Here is a 15859-nt window from a genome sequence, read left to right as displayed (position 1 = left end):
GTTTGATTGATTGAGACCTAACTGGGCCAAAGTGGAGGTTAGTGGTTGATTGCTAAGTGTAGGTACTTACCTGCCTTTACCACTAATCCACTTTTCAGCAAACTTTGACATCCTAGAACCAGGAGAGTCCAAGGGTGCAGGACATACGTGGCTCTCACCAGTTTTCCTTCTCCCAGAATCCCCTGCAAATCACAAACTTTGCTTACAAAACATATTTTCCTTGCATTTTGGTGAGGGAAATTCCTGGAATCTGCAGGTAGCCACAAACTACTACCACTTAACTTCCCCTAAGTCTCCAGACAAAAATGTTGCCTTACTGGTGTGGGTGGGCAAGTGGCTGTAACAGGGAAGGGCCCAAAACATATTGTGGAGACATCAAAATTACCTATCGCAAAACAACCTGGTTTTGCAAGCAGTCACCTGCGTCTTTGGTCCTGGGCTCGGCAGCCGTATAGGGAAACCTACCAAACCGAGACATTTCTGAAAACTAGACATGCAGGATAGTCCACAAAGGCGTGACATGTGTGGATTCCACAAATTTTCTTACCCAGAAAACCCTGCAAAGGTGAAATGTTGATTAAAAGTACTATTTTTCCTTGCTTTTCTGTCACGCAAACTACAGGAATGTGCAGAGATCCACAAAATTCCTACCACCCATTGTTTCCCCACTTGTCCTGATAAAAACACTAACCCACTTGTGTGCCTATGCCTACAGCCTGCATCAGGAATGAATCACTCCAGCATCAACAGAAGCCCTCATGCAAGAACTACCATTGACCCTTGTGTTATCCATTCTGGTCACATCTTGGGCGGATACGTTTTAGGCATTCCCCTGTTGAAGGTACTTAGCCTTGCCACACAAGTGAGGTTCTGTTTTTATTGGGTGACTTGGGGGAATGCTGGGTGAAAGAAAGTTTCTGCCTAGCCACAGTTTCCAGAAGTTTCCATCGCCGAAATGTGAGGAAAAAGTGTTTTATTAGACAAATTTTGAGGACTGCCAAATATTTTGTGCAACAGAACCTGCTGAGAGCCCCACAAGTCACCCCATTCTGGATTTCCCGAGGTGTCTAGTTTATAAAATATCTGGGTTTGGTAAATCCCACCAAGTGCTGGCTGTGCTAGAGCCCCAAATCCACAGCTAGGCTTTTTGAGAAAAATGCATGTTTTCAGTCAAAAAATGTGATGTGTCCACGTTGTGTTTTGGGGTGTTTCTTGTTGCGGACACTAGGCCTACCCACACAAGTGAGGTTACATTTTAATTGGGAGGCTTGGTGAAATGCTAAATGGAAGGAAGTTTGTGGGTCCCGTCAGATTCCATAACTTTGCAGCACTGAAATAGAGGAAAATGTGTTTTTTAGACAAAAGTTGAAGTTTGCAAAGGATTGTTGGTGCATGTTGAGAGCCCCACAAGTCACCCCTTCCTGGATTCCCCTAGGTGTCTAGTTTAATTTTTTTTTATAGGTTTGCTAGGTTTCCCTGGGTGCCGGCTAAGCAGGAGCACAAAATCCACAGCAAGGCACTGCCAAAAACAAGTTAGTTTTCAGTGAAACAATGTAATGTGTCCATGTTGCATTTTAGGGTGTTTCCTGTTGCGGGCACTAAGCCTACCCACACACTTGAAGTACCATTTTAATCAGGAGACTTGGAGGATCACAGAATGGAAGAACCATCGTCATTGTCTTTCTCTACATTTGTGCCTTTCAAATGTAAGACAGTGTGTAAGAAATAAGTCATTTTGAGAAATGTCCTGTAATTCACAGATGTGCGAACAACCACTGTTTCTAAACTCCATATCTTGTGCTCATTACGGAAACACATAGGTTTCCTTGATACCTATTTTTCACTCTTTATATTTAACCAAATGAATTGCTGTATCCCCGGTATACAATGAAAAATCATTGCATGGTGCAGCTCATTTGTTGGCTCTGGGTACCTTGGGTTCTTGATCAACCTACAAGCCCTATATAACCTCGCAACCAGAAGAGTTCAGCAAACCAAACGGTATATTGCTTTAAAAAATCTGCCATAGCTGTAAAACGTTATAGAAGAAAATGTAGATAGAAATGGCTGTTTTTGGCAACTCAATTTCATTATCATTTAATTTCAACTGTTACTTTCTATAGGAATACTTTGAAAGAGCTACACAAATGACCCCTTGCTGAATTCAAAATGTTGTCTACTTTTCAGAAATGTTTAGCTGTCCGGGATCCACCACTGGTTCCACGCCCATTTAGGTCCCTAACTGGAAGGAGGCTGCAAGCAAAAATAATAGTAATAATGGGGTATGTCTCAATAAAATGCCAAAACTGTGTTGAAAAATGTAGTTTTCTGATTCAAGTCTACCTGTTCCTGAAAGCTGGGAATATGGTGAATTTAGCACTGCAACCCATTTGTTGATCCCATTTGCAGAGAAAAAACCATGCTTTCTTCTGCAGCACTTTTCCCCATTTTTCCTGAAAAACACAAATTTTATTTGTATTTTAGCTAATTTCTCAGTCCCTTCCAGGGGAACCCACAATCTTTGGGTATCTTTAGTATCCCCAGGATGTTGGAAAAAAGGACATAAATTTGGCATGGATTGCTCATGTGGACAAAACATTATGGTGGCCTAAGCTTGAACTACCCCAAATAGCCAAAAAGGTCTCATCACTGTGTGTGTGGGGGGGGGAGGGGGCGTGGTGGGGGAAGCAGCTAAGTGGTTATGTTGTCATTATATTCAAACAATGTGCTCTAAAAGTAACATTTCTCCTCATGGTTCTAAAAAAAAACTTCACAACTTGCTGCATCTTTTCACAACTTGCTGCATCTTTATAAACAAATTCTGCATGTAGAAGGCTCCTACCTCTCAATAAACATTGTGCATGAATCAACCCCATATAAGAAACTCCTTGTGCCTGTGTGCGTGCTCCATATTATAGGAACACTCACATGTTTCTTGGGAAATCACCAACACCAGTAAGGTCATTTCATTTAAACACAGGCAGGTTGCTTGCTTGCGTAGGAGCTCAACAGAGGCCATGGCCCACCCTGCCCTGACAGAGGTCCGCCTGGCAAGTTTTGTGTTCTTGTGCCTCATATGTGTTTATTTGAGTTATTACATGCACCACAGAAAACACTTCAATTAGTTAGTGGTCACAGGAGCTTTAACTCCAAACTCTGCCCAGGGGTACTCAAGTGTACAGTGGGGCCATGCATCTCTTTAAAACCATTGCATGGTGCTACCTTATCTGATTCCAGATAGATCCACAGAAGGGAATATTTGCTCATGTGTGTCATATAAAGAATTGAAAATCACAAGTGAATTTGGTATGCTCTTTCCTCATGAGATATGTTAGACTAAACAGGTGCTAGCTATTTGGGTATTCTATTTTTTTAAGATCTAATATCCTATTTTCTTATTGATTTAACTCAACTCTCTCTCTCTCTCTCTCTCTCTCTCTCTCTCTCTCTCTCTCTCTCTCTCTCTCTCCCTCACTGTCTCTCTTTCCCACCACATCACCCATTTTCCAGTACCCACCAATCTTTTCTATTAGCTTGTGAATGTTGGATTCTTTTAAGATAACACTGGAACTGCATTGTCACTGGCATAGCTGACAGCAACGCAAGGTCATTTTGCAAATGTATTTTTTATTTATCTGGTAAGCAGTATTAAGCAATACAACACAACTAGCTATCATGCAATATGGTGTCTATCTTTGAAATGCATATTTATATGTTCAAGATGGCCACCACAATGCCTGATGTATTTTGGCATGACAGCCAAATGTTATTTTTTTATACTTAGGTGTATAGAAAATACAATTACAAGATAGAGCCCTGCTGCTATTGGCTTCACCAGTGCCAACTCAATTTAACAAAGAACGGCAAAGTCAAAAGTAGCAAACAACAAATATTGGCAAATCAAGACAAATTGGCTTCAGAAATTAATTTTATTGCAAATTATACACATCAGAATGGGTGGCATTTGAAAAAGGAGAGCTGCCTAGCATGTGTCTACGTGATTTCCGATTCAATGTTGAACAAGGGTGCATGGTCCTCACAGAGTGGAGTAGTTGCTTACATACAACATTGCAAATCCAGAGCGTGGTTGCTATGGATGGGTGATACAAAGACTGCTTTGGTTTCATAACATTACAAAAACATCTGCCTTTCTGTGTCCATTTGTAGATTCTTTTACCCTCTCTTTCATATTCTGAAAAATGTTCAGACCTTCAAAGGAAAACATTCCTTAATTAATTACCCGATTTCTCCTCAACCGCCTATTTTATGTGTTATCTCTAATAGAGCTATGCCATTGCAAACCTGAATAGTTATTTTACAATACTGTAATTGATTTAATATTGAAGTAACTGCCTTTATTGAGAAAAGGGAATCCTGGGAAAAAGAGGAAACAACTTTTCTCTTTGGCATAACAAGGGCTAAAAAATATGACTATGCAAGAATTGCCCCCAGATCTAATTGTGATCTTTGATTCTTCTGGACACTGAAAGTATCCAGTCACACTCAAATTCTGCTTCTGCCTGAGCACCTTAGGGCAATGACTAGCATATGGGAGATTCATCAGCATATGATGCCACTGACTAGTAAATGTGGGATGATGGGCAGACAGCATTGACTAATATATATTATAGACTGCCTGATGCATGAAATTGGCTGGCAGGTAATGGGACTTTATAATGTACACAAAGGCATTTGCTAGCATATTGGAGACCCCTGCCAGAATATGGCCCTCATTATGACATGGGCGGTAAATCCCACTTACTGCCACGCTGACTGCCGCCAACAAATCGCAGCGGCGGCGGATATCCATTCCTCATATTATGACACACACACCAATCCGTCACTATTCAGCCACACACACAAATCCGCCAGTCCAAAGGTCAGTGATAAACTGGCGGTATCAAAACCCACACAGATACGCCAACAGAACAACGCCCACCACATTATGACCCACGAGTCACCACAGCAGACATTCAATGGTGGTAAACCATTGGCAGTACATATCGCTGCGCTCAAAATACACACACTCAAAAAAAACAATACCACATTGGACAATTCAAACAACATACACCTGTCACCCATACATCCACCACACCACTATAAAACACACACCCACATTACCCACAACCCTTTACAATTACAAGCCATTGGCACGAGACAGACACCACAAACACAGACAAAACCAGAGCCACACACTACTTACCCATATACACCACCCACGCACCCGACATCACACACCCCAACACATCACCCTACACACCCTCACCTACACAACTCACACAACACCCATAGCAACACAAAGACACCCCAGATTCTCAGAGGAGAAGCTTAGGGTCATGGTGGAGGAAATTATCAGGGAAGAGCCACAGCTATTTGGAGCACAGGTGCAGCAAATATCAATAGCTAGGAAGATGGAGCTATGACAGAGAATCGTGGACAGGGTCAACACCGTGGGACAGCACACAAGAACCAGGGATGACATCAGGAAAAGGTGGAACGACCTACGGGGGAAGGTACGTTCAATTGCTGCAAGACACCAACTCGCTGTACAGAGGACTGGCGGAGGACCCCCACCTCTTCCCCCACAACTAACAACATGGGAGAAGCATTTCTTGGCAATAATGCATCTGAAGCAGGAGGAGGACTAGACTCTGGTAAGTCAACTCTATACTACTACTACCCCCCTACCTGCATGCCAACACATACCCCCACCCTCACCCTCACTCCCATCACTCCGCCACTTTCCACACACCCCACCATCACATCTCACTCATCCCAATGCCAAGCCCTGCATGCTGTACCAATGCATGGACACCACTCACAGACCTGCATGGACACCTATCACTAAAGCATGCACTAGAGAGAATCATCTAGCACATCACATACCAACTTACCCAAGTGAAAGCTGCCAGGGCAAATACAACCAAAAAGGGCAACCCACCAATGTACAATATTTCACACACAGAAACAATAACACAGCATTTACATCCCCACATGTATCCCAGCCAATGTCAGTGGAGAGGAGGTGCCAGCAATATCCAGTCCCCCCACAGATGAGGCCCACAGTGATGACCAACCTGGCCCAGCAGGAACCTCTGAACAGTCGGTTATCCAAGCCCAGTCACAGACAACCACAGAGCCTCCCCCATCTGGAAACACCACCACAGCACCCATCCAGCGTACCCACACATCTGTCCCCAGGACACATCAATCAGCAGTGTGTCCACCTCTACAGGGACCCCAGGGCACACCTCATACCCAAGACAATCAGGGACCTGGGGTCAGTGGCAGTGGGCTAACAGTTCAGGGGACAGATGCACAGGCCAGCAGGGAAACTGGGAGGAGTGCTGTGTGCCAGGGGGAGCACAGGCCCAGGGTACTGACTCTCCAGGAGGCACTTGCAGAGATCCTGGGAGCATACTAACATTCCCAGGGCACGATGGGCCATATCCTGGACAATGTGCAGGAGAATAGGCGGCTGCAGGAGGGACATTGCCAGGGGATCAGGGAGGACTTGCATGCCATCAACACCACCCTGGTCTCCATAGCAGGGGTGCTGGCAGTCATGGCCAATATTATGAGGGAGGTAGTCTCACAACAGCGGGCCGCTGCCACTAGCCAGACATCTGAACTGCCTTCACCTCCGCTGCCGCTAGTGAACAGGAGGCCCGCCACAGAACCAACAGGCGACCATCACTGCTCCCCCTGCAGAAGGAGAACCACCCACAAATGTTCCCTGCGATCCAGGCAGAAGCCAGATACCATTGCCAAGACGCCCCCCAGGAAATGAGACTCTCCTGATTGTTACCCTTGTGTCCCACTCTGTCACCCTGTCCACCTTGAACTGAACTCTCCCCTTCCTATGTCCCCATGGACAATGCACCTGTGCTACAGACTGGAACTCTACCCTGCAATTTCCTCCATCATCACCCCTTCCCATTGCACTTTAGCCTACAATATCTTAGCACGAAAATAAACACCCTTGAAACAAACAAAAGTATGGAGTATGTCCCATTATTTAAGTGTGTTTACGTTTAACCATGTACAAACATTGCAAATCAACTGTACAGTAAATGAGCACATATGAAAGACCTATAGTTGGCTGCAGCTTGCCCCACCTGTGGGGCTAAAGAGGAAAATGAAGGGCAAACCCAGTTCTTTTGCCCAAGTTACCATATGTCGGCAGAAGAAAATGGCTTGTCCTGGTTTGCAGGAACTTAGGGGTAAGGAAATATTCCAAGGCCTTGCGTATCTTAAAATCAGACACTAAGCAAAGCTCAGCCTTTGCTGTATCCCACTATTTACTATACATGGGGAGAATTAGGCAAATGGCGCGTCAGATGACAGCCACCTGAGATGCCTTCATACCCTAGGATTTTAAGGCCCAGATTTATACTCTGTTTGCACTGAATTAGCATCATTTTATTTTACGCTAATTCAGCTTAAACTTTACTCCATATGTATATTTTGATGCTAGGCTAGTCTAACGTCAAAATATTGGAGTTAAAGTAATTTTTTAGATGCATGATCCCACCTTACGTCAATGAGATGCAAGGTAGGCATTCCCATCCAAAAAATGAATCTAAGGCCCAAGCCCCTTATCTTTGCTCCTATGCAAAAATGGAGCCCGAGAGGGAGGCAGGCCTAAATAATGGTGCTAAGCCTGCTTAGCGCCATTATTCAACGACTGGGTCTCGGCAGGTGTTAGGGGACCTGTGGACCCATTCCCATGGTCAAATACCATGGAAAGAGCTCACAGGTGCCCACCCAAGTCCCAGGAACACCCCTACCCACACCAGAGGGACATCACAGGATGGTAGACCCCAACCCAGGTGAGTATAGGTAAGTAGAGGTAAGTATTTAAATCTTTTTAAAGTGCCATTGGGGGCCCTGAAACGGGCTCCCCTACATGGCACTGGGTGCAATGGCCATGCCCCGGGGACCCTTGTCCCCTGTGCTGGCCATTGGGGTGGTGAGCATGACTCCTGTCTTTTGTTAGACAGGAGTCATGTGGTATGGATGGTTTTGCGCCAAGAAATGACGCTAAGCTGGTTAGAGTCATCTTTTTTTACTCTAACCTGCCTAACATAATTTTTTGGTGCAAAACACCATTCTCCCATACCGCCACTCCCACCCGGCTAACGTCATTTTCCATGACATTAGCTCACCCTTTGCGCCGGATTGCCCCATTCCATAAATTTGGCACCGGGCGGGCGTCCTGGCATGGTGCAAGCCAGTGCTTTACTTTTTAAAGTACAAATCTGGGTCTAAGACTCTTGTTTATGTAATATCAGCTGTACTGCCTCTGGAGGATGGCCGAGTGACCTAATTGATTGTGATTTTACTTACATCATTAATGTAATTGTAACTGTTGATATTTATTTTATGGTTTAATGTGAGTATTTTATTTATGCTTTTATGTCATTTTGCAGAACAAAGTACTTTGTAACTGTAATTACCTTAGAGAACATTTGTAGACAATAAGAAAGACAGAATAAAAAAATGGCAATAATAGGAAACTTCATTTAACAAAATGAGACATCCATACCTTTATGGGCCTGGGGATGTCAGGGCGCTTCCATCGTAGGTAAATCTGACCAGCAACTGACAACCCAACAAAGAGCCAGTAAGTGAAGCTGAAGTAATCAATTAGTGTGTAAATATCTTTGACACACAGGAAGACCATTGTTATGAACCCCTGTTAACAAAATAAATAGTGAGCCACAACATACAGCGAATAATTGTATGAATAATGCTGTACAAAGGTTAATATTTCCCCTGCATTTTACTTTTCACTAGGTTTCTGTCAGTGTGTTGGAATACAAATTTCCCGTAAAAGAAGAAAACCAGGAAGACATAAAAATACGCAGAAACAAGCATTTCGCTCATTATAAAATGGACAACTTCGAACACCAAGAGACATTACTCTCTAACGAGCCTCTCCCCCTTGTTTTTAGTCTTACCAGCACGCACCTTCATTAAAACTAGCAGTAGCTACTGGTGACATGCTTGGTAATTTTATTATTCACCCCTTCTGGATCTATGTAACTATCCAGTCAGTTTAATTTCAGCACTCCCTCGGGTTCTTTTAACCAAGAGGTTGAGTCCGCCCAAGTAGTACCATCTTACTTGGGTGGGGCTAGGTGGTCATATGATGAAGCAAGACACTATTATGTGTGTGAGACCACCTAGTCCGTAAGGGAAATCACCCCTCCCCCTGTAGGACAACACAGCACCCCCTTGCTTGGACATTTTCCAACCATGACTTCCCTGCCTTAGGATCTAAAGCGACCTAACTAATACCGGGCACTGAATAAAGACTGACCTAGTCCTACCTTTAGTTCCTACTACCCCACACCTTTAGTGATTATACATAACTTCATATATTACACTATGTACACCTGCATGTGTACTACTTGTACATGTATACAGAGTTTAGATCTCACGTCAAACGAAATGTAAGTTTTTGCTCTCAGTAATGTTGTTCTCCCCTTAACCAATCTGCACCAACCTTGGAGAAAACATATTATTAGAGGTGTCGTCTAAGAGCATGCTAAATTTGGTGCAAATTGGAGAAATGGTTCAAATGTATAAGGGTGTGAGGGCAACGTTGTGTTTCCTTCACCAACAAAATGTAGTTTTCACATTCAAAATTTTTGGTACTCCAAAATCACTGAATTAGCAGACATCACATTTTTATGGTACGCTGCCGTTTGTTATTTGGTACCTTACTTTGGCTTGCTGAAAATTAATTTAGAACTTTTGAAGTGTTCTTTGTGCATGTGAAGTTCCAACTGATCCTGCATAGACAAAAAGATCCTGCTGGGCTTTCACAAACCTTGGTGCACTCTTAGGTGTTTGCAAACACAGTGAAAAAAACAAAGGAAAATTGACCACTAGTTAATATTGCTTAACAACCTGTTTAACAGGCTGGAGAGGAATAATAAAGAAGAGATTATCTCCCACAATCCCCCTGGCCAGGCTGTGAGCGAGAGGTCTAAAAAAAAGCCCATTCTTTGGCCCAGGTGCAGATACTCTTCTCCATCCCTGGCCTTGCTTAAGGGCCAGAAAGGAGAGCATAGTGAGGGGTGGTCATCAACAAGACCCCCTCATCTCGATAAAGAGTGAGGGAGGAAATAGCATTGCCCTTTCTACCTGTCACAAGGGTGATGAGAGAAATATAAACTCCTCCCTTAATTTGCCCAAGGACAAGGTGGGTTTACATATAACTGTCTTCACATTACTGATGGCTGAAAAAGGAATAACACCTTCTTCCCACCTAGGCCAAGGGTACATAAGAATGTCTCCTTGTCCCTGAAATGCCCAAGTGCTGAGGTTCTAAAATCAACCACCTCATCTCAACGATGGGAAGGAGAGGTTAACAACCACCCACACCCCACCTTGACCAAGAGCACGGGGGAAAGTCCACATACCCCCATGCATTGCACGGGTGCAGAGGCTCTAAAATCAAACCTCCTCACCTTGCCTGAGTGCCAAGGGGGAATATAAATCCTACACTGTCCCATTGCCTGAGGATGAGCAGAGGAAATATACCACTTCCTCTGGATCAGACAAGAGTTGGAATGTCTATACAATTCCCCCATGTCTGTCCCAGGGGTTAGGTTATGATCTTCACCACCCTAGAATAAAAGTGACCGAGTACCATAACTCTAAATAATCCCCTAAATTATTAACTCTGATACTAAATACTAGCACCTACTCTAACCCTACACCATCGACCCTAAAGCTTATGGAATGAAAGCATTCTTGGCCTCTTTCTTGTACTGCTTCTTGGTGTTTGTTGTCTAGCTTCACAGTCTTTCTTTGGACCATACATTTTAAGAAACACAGAGTTTGATGGCTTTGAAGCAATTTTTTTCACCATTAGGGGCCAATGTTACCCCTGGCATCCTTGACGATGTTCTTCCTGTCTTTATGTCTCTGCCTCCTGTATTTTTGACTGTGGGCTGGTTTCGTTTTTGCTGGTTTTGGTACTCTGGGCATTGTACCACTGCTGATCAGTGCTAAAGTGCAAGTGCTCCCTATGTAAATTGGTACTATGATTGGTTATCAATGATTGCATATTTGATATACTAGTAACTCCCTAGTATAATGCACCATGTGTGCCCAGGGCCTGTAAATCAAATGCTGCTATTAGGCCGGCAGCACTGATTGAGCCACCCACACGAGCAGCCCTAAAACATGTCTCAGACCTGCCATTGCAGTGCCTATGTGTACAGTTGTATACCACCAGTTCGACCAGGCAAGTGCACCCACTTACCAGGCCGAAACATTCCATTTTAGTACATAGAAGGCACCCGTAAGGTAGGCCCAAGGTAGCCCCACGGGCAGGGTGCAGTGTATTTAAAAGGTAGGACATGTATTCGTTTTTCACTATTGCAAGGCCTATCCCTCCAATAGGTTAACATGGGGATTTCCTTGAAATGTCTCTCAAGCGTAATTTCTCATTGGGGGTAGATAGAGATAGGGAGTTTGGGTTCTCTGAACTCACACTTTAAAAATACATCTTTTAGAGAAGGAGGTTTTCAACTTGCATGTTTGAAAATGCCACTTTTAGGAGGTGGGCATTTTCTTGTTCAGCCATTCTGTGCCTCTGCCTGGCTGTCGAATACATGTTTGGGTCAGGATGACAGTTTGGCTGGCTGTGAATTCACTCTAGACAGTTAGACAAAGGGAGCTGAGGTGTGCCCTGTATATAGTGAAGGGTCTTCCTGGGCTAGAGTGGACATAGACTGTGTATCCTGCTTGTAAAGTTTCTCCAAGGGCTTGGACTGAGCTTGCCTCCTGTTAAGAAGTCTCAGGGACATCAAAGACCTTACCTACCAGTCCCTGGGTTCCCTTGCTGAGGATCCTGACTTTTCCAAGAGGTGCCCACTCCAGGTCCTGTGTGCTTGGGAGTGAATTCTGGCATAAAACAAGAAGAGACAGCCATATAGGCTCTGGACGACTCTAGAACCAACACCTCTGCCCAACTCCATGCCTCTGCCTGCACCAGAAGCCGTGGTCCCCGCTGAAGTGTGATGACTGTGCCTGACACTGCAGGCTCGATGCCACCACAGCGCCTCTGAAGTACTGCAACATCATGAGCCCTGAGTGCCGTGCCACCGATGTCCATTACACCTCCCACAGCGACACTGAGAGGTTACCCTATTGTGTCTTGACTTGCTGGACTCATCATCCATGCCAAATCGTAAGGAACCAACGCCTCCTCCCCTCCGCTGCCTCTGTAAGGAAGCAAAACATAATCTCCTGTGCATAGCAGATGCCTCACTTTCTGCATAGCAGTAAGGAACCAGCACCACAATGGCTTTGGTGATGACTCATCTCCCCGACTCTGTGCCACGTCTTTGACACTGCCTCATTGCTCTGGTACTGTACTTGGGGTCCGTAAGACTCCATGACCGGCACTGCACTCCCTCGCGAGTGGCATCGGACTGTTGGGAAATCCTCCATCGGGATGCTGTGATAGCACCGGTTGGAACTAATGTGCTTCTAAGCGCGTTGTTGGGATTTCATCTTTTAAAATCCATAACTTTGCTTGTGTATGTTGGCAACACATTGCCTTTGAGAAAAGCCTGACTGCTCAGCCCAAGTTACCAAAGGGGTGAGCAGGAGTTATCTTACCCTGAATAGATTGAGGGTCCCTACTTGGACAGGATATAAATTGACTGTCAACTACAGATCCCATTTCTAACAGCCAGTACCAGAGGTGTTCAAAGCTGATTAGTCTTTGGATGTTTCTATTTTCTTGCCTCTTGTCTGGCATACCTGTGCTCTGAGTGCCTTGGTATTACTGCCTGTTGTGGTCCATAGAGCTATTTTTACTGGTTTTGTGTACCAGTCTCACTTTCATCTAGCATCTTGAGACATTTCTTTAGCTTGATGTTGGTATAAAACAAATAAGGTTTGCTGGTCTGAAAAGGCAATCCCATCTTCCCCATTTTTTAAATGGTCTGTAGGACAGAAACCTGCGTCCAGTTCATTGTGATTTAGTGTATTAGAAGGTTTAATACCCAGGTTTTCATCAAAGGTTAACATTTCTTGTGACACGTGAGAGATTTAATTTGATGATCTGTGGCCCTATCTTGAACATTTACACTTGTCCTGGGCACAGATGTCCACCTTTTTTATGCAATTGTACTGTTTAAAGTGCATACCATAATGGTGTAATTTCTCTGAGTTAGTGTACAAGCTTCAGATAGCACAGCTAGGAAACAGAAACGCAGCCATTAGTAGGTGTTTCCAAGATGTACTGTGTGAAATAAACTTTGAGTTAAACATGCATGCTTTAAACAGTCCAATTGAATAAAAACAGGAGCTCAGCTGTGCCCTTTGCAAATCCACAAATTCTTGCTTTGGCACCTCGTCTTATCCCCTGGATGCCACAGGAAACATTGTTCCCTTTTCTTATTCCTTCTTTTTATTGTGCTGGGAATGAGGTCCTTAATTTTTAGGTCACCTGAGCACAGTTGAAGTACAGTTTGAGTGAAATGCTGCATTATATGTATTTGGTGTTATTGTTCATCACTTTTGGGGAATGTCTTCATTTGTGACCTCATTCTTCTACTTTTTCTTGTGGTTCCTTGGATTCATAATACTTCTTTGGTCCAAGTGTCTGCAGAGTTTGATAGTGTTTCACCTCCAGGTTTCCCTCTTAATTGGATAGTGTTCTGACTCTTATTCCTCCTTATCTTTATGCTGCAGGAGGGACTACTTGCTCTTCAGTTCAGGTATCCTGCTCAGTTTTCTTTCTTTTTAGATCTCGCCTTTCAACAGTGCTGGGAGGGGTATTGTTTCCTATAAAAGGCTGGGGGCTCTCTCTTTACTTTGCCTTATCTGGCATCCTTGTCACTGTTTTTAATGCTTCCTAATTGCACTGGCCGGCTTCTCTTCCTCTTATTCCCTGTAGAGCGTGGCCCACCTACTGATGATTTTCTCTGATAAGTGTTCATCCACTCCCCAAGCTGTGATTCAGATGTTCCCACACCCTGTGCTCCATTTTGTATCTTCATCCTCATGTTGCTTCTCCCTTACCACCTCTTGACTGTGTTTAAAAAGTGTTATGATGGCTACCTTATACATATATATATATATATGTATATATATATATATATATATTTTTACGTTTCTATATACCACAAACTTGACCTGAAGGTATTGGAGTACTTTATATGAGCACTAGTTACGTTACACAAGGACACATGCATTTTTGGTAGGCACGGGAAGATTAAGTGATTTGCCTAGTATCACAGGAGGTTGAGTCAACGTCAAGACTCAAATTGAATTTCCCAGTTCCAAAGTCGGCAGCTCTGGCCGTTAAGCCACATCCTCTTTTATGCATCTTTCTCTTTCAACATCCATATCTTTTTTCTACTGTCATGTTGGTCTCCGCCCTAGGGTTTTCACTCCCTCCTGCTCTCCTTGTTTTCCACTTCCCACCCCCACCATTGCAAAAAGAGAAAAGGCATGGCTGTGTTATAGCACTTTTTTCCTAACTTTGTCTTCCTTAAATCAGGCCAGCCGGGCCACAGCCACCTTTACACTTTACATATTGGTTCAGGTGTGTGCTAGGACTCACAGTAATGCAAAAATACTTCTTTTCATGGAGTGTATTCCTCAGTGAAATGTCAATTTACATTTACTTTCGTCCTCTACTCATATTTCAAAGTGGGGTATACGCACATCTTTAAGGAACTGTCATCATATTTCACAAACAGTATGTAGGCAGGACAGGAGGTTAGGAATTTCGCTGAAATGCAAGTATGTGCTGTGTGGGTGTAACAGACCTTATTTTATTTTATATAATTATGTTAAGGCAACACGTATGGGGTAAAACATCTAGTACACACCGAGGTCGATTCAGACCTTTTGACTCAGACAGGCATGTGAAATCATCGAATCAGACACTGTCAACCAATAAACAAATGTAACATCAAATAATCAACATAATCAATTGGACTCAGTAATTTAAACACGCCATGACCTATGTGGCCATGAATCACCACAACAGTTTAGTAAAGTTTAAACATTTATTGCCCTTTAGATTAACAATGCTAAAATCATCTAAATCATATATAAGACCAGATGATAGACATACAGAAACATCACAGGCTGTCCAAACTGCCTGGAAAATCTCAATCTAATTAAAAATTTTTACACTAAACACTCCAAAACAAAAATGCAGGATAACAACAGAATGCAATGAAAAATAGAAATGGCATACACTTGGTTTGTGCAGCTGAATGAATCACAATTAGTTAATATACATTGATAATTAGATATTAAGTCAGGCGTCCCTAAACAACACTCTAATTCGAAAAGCATGTGTGGGCTACATGCAAAAATGAAAAACAGACAAAAAGTATTTTGGAAAACATCTAATTATGGCCCTAACCAAAATAAGTGGTTGGATTTTCTAAGGAAGTAAAACCTGCAAGAAAGTAAAATGCATATTGGTCATACCTCTCCTAAATGGATCAGCAATCAGAAGAATCTTCTTCAGCAGAACACTGGAACATCATGTCTTCAGTAGTCAGCATCAGGGCATGAAGGGAAACAGTTCAGTAAAGTGGGGCCTAATATAGCTGAACTGTTAGAATCATGGGCAAAGACAGAAACACATCTAACTCAACATAAAACTGGAACAGAACTAAATTACATCACCTAAAACTTTGCCATATTGAAGTCCCAAAAGTTAGTAACTAAGCCTCTATTGGACAAGACTATGAGGTGGTTTAGTTTGCAGCCAATAAAACATCATCTGCACTTCAGATGTATCTCTTTACGCTTCCTGCACCCAGGATTGGTTTACGCTGTCACTGCTCTCTGTCTCCATCAT

General features: G+C 43.4%; 1 protein-coding gene across 1 annotated transcript in view; it reads right to left on the bottom strand.

Annotated features, from left to right (window-relative positions):
- The window catches only part of LOC138269597 (Y+L amino acid transporter 2-like), a 300952-nt gene that overhangs the window by 61866 nt on the left and 223227 nt on the right, over positions 1-15859 (bottom strand). The window contains exon 8 of the mRNA XM_069218807.1: positions 8549-8698. Coding sequence (XP_069074908.1) covers positions 8549-8698 — 150 coding nt within the window. The remainder of the gene's footprint in view (positions 1-8548; positions 8699-15859) is intronic.

Source organism: Pleurodeles waltl, chromosome 2_1 (assembly GCF_031143425.1).
Source record: "Pleurodeles waltl isolate 20211129_DDA chromosome 2_1, aPleWal1.hap1.20221129, whole genome shotgun sequence".
Taxonomy (NCBI): Eukaryota; Metazoa; Chordata; class Amphibia; order Caudata; family Salamandridae; genus Pleurodeles; species Pleurodeles waltl.
Note: the sequence above shows the minus strand (reverse complement) of the source record. Positions and strands in the feature narration are given on the sequence as shown.